Source organism: Zerene cesonia, chromosome Z (genome assembly GCF_012273895.1).
Source record: "Zerene cesonia ecotype Mississippi chromosome Z, Zerene_cesonia_1.1, whole genome shotgun sequence".
NCBI lineage: Eukaryota > Metazoa > Arthropoda > Insecta > Lepidoptera > Pieridae > Zerene > Zerene cesonia.
The window spans coordinates 12,212,009-12,226,512 of record NC_052122.1 but is presented as its reverse complement, the minus strand read 5'-3'; the positions used below and the strand labels follow the sequence as shown (position 1 = coordinate 12,226,512).

At 35.3% G+C, this 14,504-nt stretch overlaps 2 protein-coding genes across 2 annotated transcripts in view; one reads left to right on the top strand and one right to left on the bottom strand.

Annotated features, from left to right (window-relative positions):
• Positions 1–1,402: 1,402 nt before the first annotated feature.
• LOC119835672 (zinc finger protein 2 homolog) lies at positions 1,403–11,799 on the bottom strand. Its single transcript, XM_038360640.1, has 15 exons — positions 11,480–11,799; positions 11,149–11,304; positions 10,964–11,069; positions 9,875–9,973; positions 9,244–9,395; positions 8,698–8,833; positions 8,116–8,219; positions 7,892–7,978; positions 7,538–7,663; positions 6,832–7,046; positions 6,031–6,132; positions 5,488–5,642; positions 5,018–5,101; positions 4,322–4,500; positions 1,403–3,794 (listed from the first exon to the last, which is right to left on the bottom strand). Exons 1-15 carry the CDS (start codon positions 11,612–11,614, stop codon positions 3,690–3,692), a joined length of 1,941 nt encoding a protein of 646 aa, XP_038216568.1. The 5' UTR covers positions 11,615–11,799; the 3' UTR covers positions 1,403–3,689.
• A 456-nt stretch (positions 11,800–12,255) lies between these two features.
• Positions 12,256–14,504, top strand: part of LOC119835891 (tetratricopeptide repeat protein 39B-like) — a 40,171-nt gene continuing 37,922 nt past the window's right edge. The window contains exon 1 of the mRNA XM_038360991.1: positions 12,256–12,365. The gene's annotated coding sequence lies outside the window, so the exon portion shown is untranslated. The remainder of the gene's footprint in view (positions 12,366–14,504) is intronic.

Here is a 14,504-nt window from a genome sequence, read left to right as displayed (position 1 = left end):
CTCCGTGAGGTTTATAGCAAAGAAAATTCAGGAAAAATTTTAACAGAAAAGCGGGAAAAACGAAGCCATCTGGTGGCGAAACGGAGTTCGCCGCGTTTGCTAGTTAGGTATAAAATGTTATCCTACACAGTAAACATTAATAAGTATTGAACTTTTATATACCTTAACAAATTCAAATTCAAGCTTATACTTTGTATATTTGCAATCGTATTTAATTCTTTTTTTTTTCTTTATTTTAGTGTAGTGGAAAGTCTTGTGAATCGTTTGTGAGTAGAAAGTCATAAATAGCTTTTGCCAGCTCGCGATATTTTTCAAATAGCTATGTGTACTCTTATAAGGCCTTTTTTTAAATACAACTTTTATGCCACTAAATTACGGATTGTTTTTTTATGAACTGTTTAGCATTAAACGTATTTAAGCCAAACATTATGTAGGAAACAGTTCTTTAGTTTTCCAACAGATGGCGTGAGGACAAAAAAGTTGTATCTAATTGTGATTTATTCCACAATATGTATTTTTATTATGTTTATGACAGTATATTATTTTTGTTTTAAACAGTACACGAGAATGTAATTTTTAACTAATTCAGTTTTTCTGTAGTGTACAGATAAAAACTGCATATTCAATGCAAATTTATATATTGAAAACAAGCTTGATTAATAAATATTTCATGAACATATTCCAAGTTTTAAATTAAATTTTTATCGTTAAGCTAAATTCATATAATTTGCAGTGCAAGGGTCGCCGTTGTCAAATATATATGAGTGAGACATAGCCCGTAAAACCTGCACCCAGGGGAACCTCTACAAGTAAACCTGCTATAATGCGATATTGAATAAAATTCATGTTTCAAATTATTGTGAATTTTAATTGATCTCTTTAAATATAATTCTCTTTTAATTATTAGATTTCGTTTAATTTAAATATTCATTATTTAATTTTCTTTAGATTGATCTCAGAATTCTACATTTAAAAAAATAAGTCAAAACTGAAAATAGCTTCATACCATGGGACTAGACAACTGGCAAATATACAATTTCCACTTTCCCTTGTTGCATAAAATATATTAACACAACCTATATCATCACAATATATATAATTGCGGGCATCTAACCCACATCCTCTAAAACGAACCGGCTCAACGCTTCGTAAAATAGTCCAACTGACTTAAGTCCAACAAAGGCCCGCTCTTTTCCTCACCCTTGCCAGTCCATTCCTGCTTTCCAGTCGTTTATCCTTTCCTTATCCTTTTCCCCTTTAAAGTGGGGAGCGGAACCGCTCCTGAACATTTGCACTACCTCTGCGAATGCTCATGGGCGATGGTGATCGCTTACCATCAGGTGAACCACCAGCTCAGATACCCGCTTATGGCGTAAAAAAATGAATGTGAAATAATAAAACCTTTCAATTCAATGAAACTTTAATTTCCATTATAAATACAAACTTAAGATGAACACTCAGAGGCATTAAAGACAGAGCATTAAAGAGATTTACGGAAAGCCTCGGGAGCTTAGAAAGAGAAAGAAGATCGTAGTACGCCGACTGTGTCTCTTTCTCTCCAAAACTCAGATAAACGTTGAATCGTTTACGCTAACTCCTTAACATATTTAGAGCGAGATAAATAGATTAGGTTAGCTAGCTTCTCTTTCTTTCTAGCCGATCTTACTACCATTATGTATAATATGCTTGATAATGAACACAATATGAGTTTTACAAGTGTGAGGAAACTTTTCAATGCAACTCCTAAACGATTTTACCGTTAATTAAGTATATCATATAGGTGAATATAATATGTATGTATATTCCGTTATTACACTTAAGTGACCGATTTTGATGAACTGTAGCAGCCTACAAATAACTCCAAGATGGAGACAGAAAGCTAATCTATTATTTATGATATCATTTTAAATTCCTATTTGTTGGTATATTATAGCACGAATAATACGACATTTATTTATCGTAATGACGAAAATTATTTTCCGTAGAGACCTTACTTTGTAATTGTTCACTGCAGTTACCGCACTTACATGCGCGTAGTTTTCGTTCGCGTGAATTTTTTTTTGGTAAAAATATATTTTTGGTTCGATTCCACTTGACATAATGATTACTGCTTTTTATAATATAATACAGCTTATTTTACTCTGCGACGCTTGAGGTTCATAACGATAATATGTTTGTACTTTGTGAGTTTATTTGTTAAAAACTAAGAGAAAAACAAATCCTTAATGTAGATAATCTCATTACCGAGTATTTTATTATTAAGTAAAATATTATCAAGTTAAAATCCCTATAAAGAGTGTGCCAAAGAAATATACATACATACACAAAAAAACCTTACCCTCCTTATAGCGAAGTCGGATAACCAATGAGGAATTGCATTCTTTTTTACATGAATGATTATGTGTTACATAGCCACACTAACCTTATGTGACAAACTTACATACATTATTTCTTAGTCTTTTATTATTTACAAGTAAAACTATTATATGCGAAAAAGTGGATATTTTTAATTCCACAGTCAAACGCAAATTGCAATTAGTGATTATCGAAAGATTGTGTTTGGTGTAACTTTTAGTTCGCTAAGAGTCGCGCGTCGCTTCATGTGCTTAGTTTGAATAAGGAATTGCATTATTTTTTATTTTATTTCAACCAAAGGTTTGTGGTAACTGAACATTATATATTTTATTCCTAAATAGTAAATAAATATAAGATTCGTTGTTTCAACAAAAAAAAGAACAAATAAATGTATATTAATACATATTCCTGCAATTTTAATCATCTCTTTCAATCTTATCTCATGTATTTTCCTATTCCATAAGAGCAGGAGGGCCAACATGGACGACACGACATATCTCGCGCAAGAGAGAGAAGAGACAAGAGACATCGCGACGTTGCCGCACCGGTTTAGTTCATTAAATTCTTGACATTTATGACATCACAGCTAAAATTAAAATCATTAAACAAATTATAAATAAAAAAATATAAGTTGATAAATATAAAATTTCCTACACATAATGTATTGATTGATCATTGTAATTTAAACCGAAATATATTTTCTTTTTGTACAGATTCAGATGAAAAGCTTTCTCTTAAAATTGTATTATTTAAATTTCTATATAATTTTATAGAATTTATGCGGTTTAAATATTCTAAAGTGGTTGTAAAATCATTATAGTCATCAATTGCTCATTTTTATTCTTATTTATCCGTTAAAAACAATGATTACTCTTTAGTCGACATCGACAAGATATATTTTGCCCAAAATCATCAAAACTAGAAATAATATTGCCGCCATGTTAGGTTTTATAGGCAAAAAGATGTCGACTGTTTGTAAACGTCATAGATGTCTAGTTCTGAAGAGAGACGTGGAGGAGTAACCACCGCATGTTGGGGACGGTAGAGACATACACACAAGCGATCAAAGCGCGACAAAACGGCTCGCGGGAATTATGTGGTGGCGCGCATGTTGGGCCGGCAGGTGTGGTAGACCTTTTGTTATTATTACTTATAAACTGTTATTTAACGTCTGGTTGGGCGTCGTCAACCTTTTGCGAAATCGAGTTTTTATTCAGGTGTCGTCAACCTTATAAGCCGTGTTTACAATCCATTATTACATTTACATACAGGCGTCCACAAACAGTTGGCAAGTCGTATGTACAGTGAGGCGTCGTCAACCCCCTCGCTCCCAATCAGTTCTGTTGCGCGACGTTCTGCACGGTGTATGTGACCGGCAAGGGCGCGGTGCCCTCCGCGTAGTGGCCGTGCGCGCGCCGGTGGTTGTGGAGCGCTGTACCCTGGAACATTTAACAAATTTGTCAAATTTCGTATCAAGTTACCAATATTTTTAATTTCAGACGAGATTACGAGAGAACGGGTGCCGTTTCAGACTGAGTTCAAATAACTCCTCTTTGCGTACAGGCACCAGCCTCTGTCCAAGTGTGAAGGTACTTGTGAAATATGCATTGGTGGAGTATGCGTTACATTAATATAAGAACAAGGACGTGATACAACACGTGAGTAGAGTTTTCGATAGAAGTGTAGACATTCATCTGATGACATAGTTCACCATAGAATGTCTATGTCTTGTAATACTAGAGTAATTAATGTCTCTCCGACTACTTCTCAACTCCTTACACCTTCACAACATGACCAGTAGAGTTGACATGCACCTCATCGTGTACTTGGCCCACGTGTCTCGCATGTCCAATGGGGCATGTATATAACGTGTATTGTTGTGTGTGTGGTGGTGTGTGTGGTGGTGGTGTGTGGTGGTGCGTGTGGTGGTGTGTGTGGTGGTGTGTGTGGTGGTGTGTTGGCACACCTGTATGAACCGCTCGCCGCACAGCTCGCACACGTACGGCTTGTCGCCGGTGTGGCGGCGCACGTGCAGCGTCAGGTCGTTGCTCTGCGAGAAAGCCTTCTCGCAGTACACGCACTTGTACGGCTTCACGCCCGTGTGCACGCGCATGTGCCGCGACAGCTTGTTGCTGCGCGAGAAGCCTGCAATACAATACACAGCGCGCGTTGTCCTTCACTGCCTGCCATTGCCATTTAAGGTAAATCCTACTAGAGATTAAACAGAGCAGATAAAAAAGTCCCCTTTAGCATTTGTACGTAAATATAGCACAACAACGGCATGACGGGGGTTTGGCACGAATTGGACCAGCTGGCGACGGGAAGGTACCAGACCCCCACAAAAACCGGCTCGTTATGTGATAGTAGCTTGCTACTGTTTCGTACGCTGAGTGAAGAAGCTGAAGGCGTTTCCTTTTCCTCACTCTTCTCAGACCATTCCTTCTTTCCAGTCGTCAATCCTTTCCTTATCCGTTACGATATAAAGTACTACATATAAGGCACTACCTCTACGAATGTTCATGGGCGGTGATCGCTTACCATCAGACGAACCACCCAACGACTCAGTTGCCCACATATAGCATAAAGAAATGATCAAATAAGGACTGTACATTCACTTCTTAGTTTAAACGAAATGCTATAAAAGTTTACACTATAAACTCACCTTTTCCGCAAACTCCACATACACAAGGTTTTTCACCAGTGTGCGACCGCCTGTGACACTGCAAATCGGAAGATCGAGGGAATCCTGAAAATATAAATACAATGTAAATGACACGTTTATCTTAAGAAAATCTAGCATTTTCTCACCCAATTTTAGTTCTTTCCTTCTACACCAAGGGTTAGGCGTAGAGACCTAGCGGAGAGACCGCCCATTGCTTATTTTTTAAAAGTATTGTTTGTCTAATTTTTCCTTTTTACCACAATAAAGATTTTTCATTCATTCATCTATGCTCAACGCAAACGTAAAACCACAATAACTGATACTCAATTCAATGTGCACTTTGCTTTAACCGTAAGCACAACGAATGATTCCGAATAAAATATAATAAATACCCAAAACCCTCCCGAAATCCTGCCGAGATCCTGCCGAGATCCTGCCGAAATCCTGTGGAGATCGCGGTTGCAACTCACCCTTCCCGCAGAAGTCGCACTTGTAGGGCTTCTCGCCGGTGTGCCGGCGCATGTGCACGATCAGGTTGGACGAGTTGGAGAACCCGCGGCCGCAGTACAGGCACAGGCACGCGCTCGTGCTGCCGCCGCCCGCCTCGTGCACGCGCATGTGCGTGCTGGCACACGCATGCGCAGGCGCATTCATTATCTCATTACCCTTCTCGTCATTGACAATATAATAATACTTGGAATTGTTATTGTGAGTATTCACCGTTGTCATTATTATGCTAATAACCATAATTGTATTTAGATACATAATCATAGACGTATAATATGTAATCCTAATTGTACGAAACCTAAGGCTGGCTACAGTGAAAAACTTATGACGTTTTTGTACTTCATTGCAAGTACATCAATAGGTAATAAAAACAATTATATTTTCGCTATATATAGAACTAGCTGAGTTTACTCTATACAATACTAGTGCAGATGTGTCATGTACACAAGCATGCACCATATAAAGTTAAAAAATAATAAATTTCTTCACTGTGTGTCAGTACATACCGCAGGTTACTCCGCCGGTGGAATTTCTTCTTACACGTGTCACATTCGAACACTTTGTCCGTCGGCTTGTGGACATTCACGTGCCTCGCTAGTAAGTCTTTTCTGAAAAATTATTATTTATACGAATTAACGCAAAGTATAATGAATGGAAGTAAGTGAAGCGACGTGGTTTTGTGAGTCAACCGGTACTTTATTGTACACGCACACGATTCTAGCTTTGATAGCCATTAATTAAAAAATTTTCAGCCACAGAGTAAGCATTAAGCACAGATTAGCAATATACTATCTAATATTATAACGCGAATGTAGAGTTTGTTTGAGCTCGTTAATCTCAGGAAATGCTGGTCCGATTTGAAAAATTACTTCAGTGTTAGATAAGTTATATGGGCTATATATTGAGGAAAGCTATAGGCTATATATGTGCCACGGGCAAAGCCGTTTTATATTCTCAAACTGCAAATCGTATATAATAATATATGGTTTTCTACCAACAATAAGTAATTTGCTTACACTCAGTGTGTGTATGTGCATAAGTATCTCGTAACGATATAAATACTTAGTCGTGTGTAACGACACACGTTGTACATAATATTTTAGCGTGACACTGAAGACTAATGTTTGTGTATACGTGTGCGTGCTTGTGTTTTCGTGTACGGTATATGTTTATTGAATGTGTGTGTGTGTGCGTCACTAAAGTCTTATACGTCTGCACACCTATGTGCGTGCTTGTGTTTGCGTGCGTAGTACATGCTCGTTGAGTGTGCGTGCGCGTGTGTGTGTGTGTGTGGTGTGTCCGCTCACCTGCAGAACCTGGTGGCGCAGGTCTCGCAGCGGTAGGTGCGCGGGCGCTCGCCGAAGCGCACGCTGACGGTCTGGCCGCGGTGCGTGCGCAGTATGTGCTTGTTGAGCGACACCTCGTGCGCGAACCGCGCGCCGCACGTCTCGCACGAGAACGTGCGCTCGCGCTGCTTGCACGACGCGCGGTGACGCGCCGCCGACTTGAGCGACGCGAACACCTGTGCGCGACACATACACTTGCTATCTGCTTTAACTTCTCAAATAATGAATACCGTAGCAACTAAAGCTTGGACACATCAACACCGATAACATTGAGAATGTCAGTTCTTGGTGGATTCGTTATTAGTCGAAATTTGTGTTAATTTCATTAATACAAACGCCATACACATTGATCATTAAACGAAAAAGAATACTAGCATAGTGAAATCATTTTTATAATAATTTTATTGTCTACTAGCGGTCCGACCCGGCTTCGCCCGTGGTACATTTATAGCCTTATAGCCTTCCCCAATAAGTGGTCTATCTAACACTGAAAGAATTTTTCAAATCGGACCAGCAGTTCCTGAGATTAGATCGTTCAAACAAACAAACTCTTCAGCTTAATAACATTAGTATAGATATACATGAGCAGCACAGCAACCACCGGCACACGGATCGTACAACACACACACAACACACACACAACACACACACGCACACGCGCGCACACCTTGTAGCAGAGCTGGCAGCGCGGCGACAGCTCCGGGTGCTCGTCGTCCTTGTGCCGCGCGAGCTGCTCCTGCCCGGCGCACACGCAGCCGCAACACTCGCACGTGCATATGTCCGACACGCAGTCCTGAAATTATTTTCACAAATTTTTGAATACAGATTTCTTTCTTCTCAAATTAATTGGAAGGTTTTATTTTTTACAGTATTAAGAATACTTCCCCTCCAGGTTTAATAAAAAATTGCACTCTGTATATATTGATGAAACTATTGATATTATGAAAAGATTGTAATTTTTTAGTCTAGGAAATCTTACTAAGATACGGACATTTCTCTTCATACTGAGCATTTAACTCACCGTTTCAGGGATTTGTGATATAATCTCCTGCAGCACCACTTCACCGCTGAGCGCGTTCCTGTTAACATCTGCGTCTTCTGCCGCACCCTGAGAACAGCATATACAGAACATTATATTTTATCTTTGTAATTACAACAACTTAAATGAATTGATAAATTATGTAACAACGAATTATAGGACTTTTATCTACAGTTATCAAATATAATACACAAGATTAGTATCACCTCTGTCTTCTCACTCTCCTTATTGCACTGGCAGTTGTGTTTCTCGAAGTCCTCTTGTTTCAGGTACATCTTCTTGCACATGAGGCAATTCACTAGTTTCAGGTCTGGAAACATTGCATCCAAGTTTATTTAAACACAATAATAAATTTAACGATGTAACTTTTTACAAATTACTTTGGTAACATACATTTTTGTTACTGTTAATGATGAAAATTAATGAATGAAATATAATAATTTGTCCTAATTTCTAGAATCATGCCTTTTCATGTTCTTATACTAACTTAGAAATAATCCATATTTAACAAGAATTATTAATATCCAAACAAAAACCCTCATAGGAGGCCTGTGTCCCAGCAGTGGGAATGTATATGGGCTGATGATGATGATGAAACAAAAACTTCGACTGCTTACTAATATTATTAGTAATAGCCTATTTAAGATATGCCGTTTGATATCCTTATCTTAGGAAAAGATAAGAAAAAGAAAACAAAAATTGGTCAGCAGTCGAAGTTAGCTATACAGGGTTTAATCATATAGCTTTTACTTTTTTCCCCTTTTAAAATGAGTTTCTATCATAAATACCTTTATGAGAGTCAACAATGTGTGCAGCGAGATCATCTTTGGAGCGGAAGTGTTGAGTGCAAAAGTTGCAGTCAAACTTCATGTCCGTCACCCACTTCACATGGACTCCATTCTCTGATAGCTTATTTAGTATGGCCTGAAATTTCACAGTTTACGTTTCAAACTTTGAAATCTGCTTGGTAACAGGTATATAATAGGTGTTCTGCTTATAGGACACGTCAGTAAATAGCCACTATGAATGTATTAAAGAACTCAACTTATAGTAAAAATTTGCTTATCTTGCACTCTTTAGTGAAAAGAAAAATAAAAACTTGTTCCGGGGCAAAGCTTAGCTCTGCTGCCCCTGCTGTTAGAAAAATCAGATGTCTAACAGATTCAGATACAAAACTCAAAGTCAAACATTTATTTATTCAATTAGATTGATAGAAGCACTTTTGAATCATCACAACACAGATTTAACATTTACATCCTGTTCTGAAAACAGTTTCTAGAGAGAAGAGCAAGAAACTCTGTACTAGCATATGCTTCTTCTTAATTGTAACTTACTGTTGTCCCAAGCCTCTTAGGCCTGCCCCTCTTCTTAGGCCCCATGATATCGGCGTGGTGCTCCCACATGTGGCTGGTGAGACCCTCCGCATTGCCGTAACTCGTAGCACATAATGGACAGTATGTACCACTTGTGTCTCTTGGATCAACCGCTGAATCAGGCATTATAATGAATTAATGGTTTTTAAAATTTGAAATCACTTTCCACTACAGTACTTAAAATCTTTAATCTACTCAATTAAAGTTTTTTTTAATATTTAACTTTCAGTCCAACGGCTGTCCCTTTATATATATATATATATATATTATGTATATCACAACGGATTTTGATGGGGATTTTTAATAGACCAAGTGATTCAAAAGGAAGGCTTATATATGTATAATAACATCTATTTAACTACTCGGAAATTCACGCGTGCGTAGCTGCGGGTAAAAAGCTAGTAGCGATATATGAGCTTACTTCTCTCAATTGTATTAGGGAATTAAAATACATCTAATATTTTAAATGTGTGCTCACAACACAAGGAATCGTAATGTGGGAGCATGTGTTCTCAATATAATGTTGGGTTCTTTGATAATGTTGGGAATTTATTATTGTTATTTTGGAAATTTTAATACTTAATATACTAACCTAGAGAAGCTTTTTCTCGTACTGCTTGCTTTTTTTCATCTGGCCTTATTAATGATAAATCATCTTTTGAATTTATTTCTGCTTCATTTTTAACATCATCTGTAATAAAATTTGTCTTATTCATAAGCCTATCAAAGATTTCACTTTTAGCCATACTTCAGTAAAAGAGTTCTTTAAGTTTGTATAACTTTTGATAAAATTGTTCATACATAAACATTACTCATACATTCTGTAACTACAATTGTTTATGACGATCATGAATAATTTTGCGAGTTGATAACCATTTTAATGTCATAAAGTCACAAACTAAAAAATCACTTATTAAAATAAATAATAATATAAATAATCAGTTTTATTAAAGATTTATGCATTCAAAATCCTGTATAATCTAAAGAAAATTGAGTTTCGTAAGGTTTACATTAGAGTTATAGGAGCATGTAATATTTGTCACTAATATGATATCCTATTAATATTATAAATGTGAAAGTTTGTAAGTATGGATGTATGGATGTTTGTTACTCTTTCACGTAAAAACTACTGAACCAATTGCAATGAAATTTGGTATGTAGACAGCTGGATAACTGGAATAACATACAGGCAACTTTTTATTCCGATATTCCTACGGGATACGGACTTACCCGGGTGAAACCGCGGGGCACAGCTAGTATTTAGATAAAAATTTTATTTCAAGTGTGTACAAACATGCTTATGATTTCTTTATTATGGTATTATGAACAATGACTTATTGGCAGTGTCAAGTAAAAATCAATACTTCTGTAAATATATGTGAATACAAAAATAGTTTTTTTTATAGTCAGCGGATCAGTCGAGATATCACCATCTCTTCCTATATTGTTACTTGTGTATAAGGGATTAAGCCTCTATATCTTTATTATAACTTATAAAACATGATTTATTTTATAATGATTTTATGTTGAATAGTTATATATATTTTCAAGTCCTACAGCAAGCATTTTGATGTCCTATAAGTTTTCATGAATAGTCCAACTGTGAATGTCAGTCTCATAACATAGTCAATATTATAACTATTCAAATAGCAAGAACTATAGGAGTAAGAACGGAACTTACCAAAGGAATCAGAGCCATTTGCAAAATCTAAACCAAACTCAATATCCAAATAGTCATCCTGTTCCCCAATACTAAACTGTTCTGATTTAACACATTCATTGTTGATCTGGAATGGAAAAGCACCTTTAGTGCCCAATTATTGTAAATCAATTAGTCGTAATGATATTGTTGAAGAAATTTCTTACCGCTGCAGGCTCAATGGGTTCAAGTTTGCAATTTCTGTGTACTTTACGCAATTTAGCGTCAGATTGTATGGATTGTTGCCTGAAGTCATATGCGTTTGTAGCCCTGTCCTTACACACGAGACATACCGTCGAGGGCAGCCCATCTCCTGATTCTATCTACATTTGTGGGACATTAACTCAGTGAGGCAATACTATACATATTATTAACCGAAAAAAATTACATTTTCACAACATATTCAAGTAACAATCGCTTAAATAGCTATTAAAAATTGTGCATCACTTTCGCATTGCTCTGCTTGCAATTACAAAATAAGAATATATGTGGAAATACCTTAAGACCGGTCAATGTAGATATTATACTCTCTAATGTTACGGAGCCGGTGTAAATTTCATAAACAGATATCAACTCAATCTCCTTCGTAAGACAAGTTCGACATAGATCCTCCACTTTTACATTGTGTGTCATGATTTAAAAATTTATAAGTGCTCATTTACAATGTATGCACATACATTGACAAATTTAATTAAACTACTATTAAAAATTCAATCAATAATATCGACATTGCCCTCCGTCATGCGGTTTCTTTTCGGTGCTAGAAAATAAATATCGTAATATTTCTGATCAATCCACTTTTGACGTGAACGTCGACGGCTGACGCTCGTGGAATTTGACAGATAATAAACTAGCAGGATAGGACAGATAAATTATAATCACATGAGAAAAGGCTATAATAAACTGAAACATGAATGTAATAATATACATATCAACTTATTAATGTTTGTTCTTTGTCTCTAAATGGACAAAAACAAACCTGGCAGAATTAAATAATATTAAGTTTGCTATTTCTAGGGTAAAAAAATAATTATTTATCAGACGTCATTGAATTAACATTATATAGATTTTTTAAAATTAATGTTAAAAATAAGTAATCCATAGCTTTTCTTCAAAATATCTTTTGTAAATAAAGTACCTATCAATGTTTCTTATCTTAAAATGTTTTCGCACGATATTGAAAGAACTCAAATCTTGTGGCCCTAATATCAGATTAAAAATACAAACAAAAAGTTTGACTTTTTGAGTGACAAATGAGTTGAATGAATGCATGACACTCGTGAGCATATTATGAGCACACAGTACTTAAAAGTTTAGTCTTGAATGTTAGTCCGCTTGCTTTGCTTGTTGTGAATATCGTTGCCCTTGCGCGTGGTGTTTATTGGTGAGTCAATTACAAATAATAGTGCTGATAAAACGCAGTCCAACTTTGTGATAACGGTAGAGTTAATTTGAACACCAACAAGATGTAATATTTATGCTGAAAATTATTTAAAAAGAATTTTTTTTTGTAATAAGCTACAATAACTAAAATACTATATACCTATTAGTGAAATATATTTTAAGACATAAAAATATACGCTTATGTATGTCTACTGTAAATTATAGATAATTAAATAAGTGCTTGCAATTGTAGTAAAAGAGTGCAGACTCTTTTTGGCTAATGGCTAATGTTTTGCGAAGTTCTGTTTTTGTGTTAATTATAAAGTTAAGATCTAATACACTTTTACACCACTGTTTCTTGTATGTGTACCGTTAGAATGATAGTAATATTGAAGTTATTTACGTACAACAGCGAGAGCGCGGTGATATCATATCGCGATTTGCTGATGATGTTAAATCGTTCGTTATATTTTGATATAAGGTTTGATATATATATATATTTTATTTTGAATGTTTCATTGTAAGTACATACACATATTATATTAATATACACGATCTATTTGGCTAAAGTCAGAAATGCGAAATTTATTTAAAAACAATTGATAAGTTGACAAGGTAAGCACCAAAGTATTTAAATCTTTTGCGATAAATGCGAACTAATAGATATCCATTTGAAAATAACGCATAATTTCAAAATTTGACGATGTTTTATCGCTTAACTGTCGTTGGCGGAATCAAAATGGGGCATTGCATTTACTAACTATACTTTTCTAAAATTTTGTGTTTAAACGAATTTGTTTCACTTTAAAAAAATAACTTCTCAATTAAACCTTCGGTCGAATCGGCGGGGTGGGAGGCTACGGGGTTCATACCGTTACCCTCCAAATAATTTCTTATTAGAAGTGGTCTAAACATTAATAATTGATTTAACGCAACACGATGCACGAGCTTTAATTATCTACTTGAAATGATTTCAAATTAGTATTTTCTAGTGTTTGATTTTACGCGAGTATTATACATTTAGAAAGTAAAAACTTTTTAACGGATTTTTAACGCGATTTATTCATTATATTATTAACCCGACGTTTCGAACACTTTACAGTGTCTCCCCGTGACCACGCTCGCTCGAAACCGTTAAAAAGTTTTTTAATTTCTAAATGATTTCAAATTGTCAAAAAAACATCCATGTTATTTTAGGCACTTATTTTATAAATCCTACTTATAATATAAAGCTGAAGTATTTGTTTGTTAGAACGCTCTAATCTCATGAAGTATTGAACCGATATCAAAAAAATTTTTTCTCGTTAGATATGTTCGTGATCCCTCAGTGTTATTGCCTATTAATGAAGCACCGGTGAACCCGAATATAGTTTTATATTAAATAAACAGTACGTAATGTAAGATCTGAACTCGGGTATTTGATCACAATTAAACAATAATAAATCTAAAATACAATGTCTGAAACCGACAATCACCTGTATCATCCGCCCTCGCTATGTCTAAATTATTATTAGAAAGGTAGCAAAGGGACGTCAGTAAGTTTATTGCGTCACTAGCCAATTGATAAAAAAACCTTTTTATCTATTTAATTCGCATTTGGTAAATATATTCGCAAAGTCCATTTTTAAATGTTTCTATAAATATATTAGAATGTAAGAATGATTAATAAATAATTCAAACTTATGTTTACAGATGACCTTAATATAAATATAGTTGTTTGTTCACTTAAAAATACTAATCACATTATCATACCTAATATTAGATATCTTAGAACATATTGCATTGGTCAGTGTTGCATATACCTACCTAATATATAAAAAACGAAAGATTCGTTAATTTATCATAAGTAACGAGAGAGGTCCAAAAATTGATTTAATTTCATATGAAAAATCAGCGAACCTGCTCCGAGCGTCCTTGAAATAATGTTACATTGCCATTTAAGCCTACAAGCAAAAAAAAACTCTTTTTATACAGCTATTAATTGGCCGATAACCACAATGACTAAATTATTTACGAAATTCACCGGTGTCTGATATATTTATAATATAATGCGACTGAATGAAAGCAGTTTTTGATTTAAAAATAGTTTTCTTAAGATCGCATTATAAAACAAGTTAAACATTAAGTGGATTTTTTTCAA

What these genes read in the sequence shown, in the direction of transcription:
- LOC119835672 (XM_038360640.1), bottom strand. Translation starts at nt 11,614, where the DNA reads ATGACACACAATGTAAAAGTGGAGGATCTATGTCGAACTTGTCTTACG. An exon ending in CTACATTGACCGGTCTTAAG is followed by an intron (nt 11,305 to 11,479) that starts GTATTTCCACAT and finishes CCACAAATGTAG; the next exon opens with ATAGAATCAGGAGATGGGCT. An exon ending in CATTGTTGACTCTCATAAAG is followed by an intron (nt 8,220 to 8,697) that starts GTATTTATGATA and finishes CAATGTTTCCAG; the next exon opens with ACCTGAAACTAGTGAATTGC.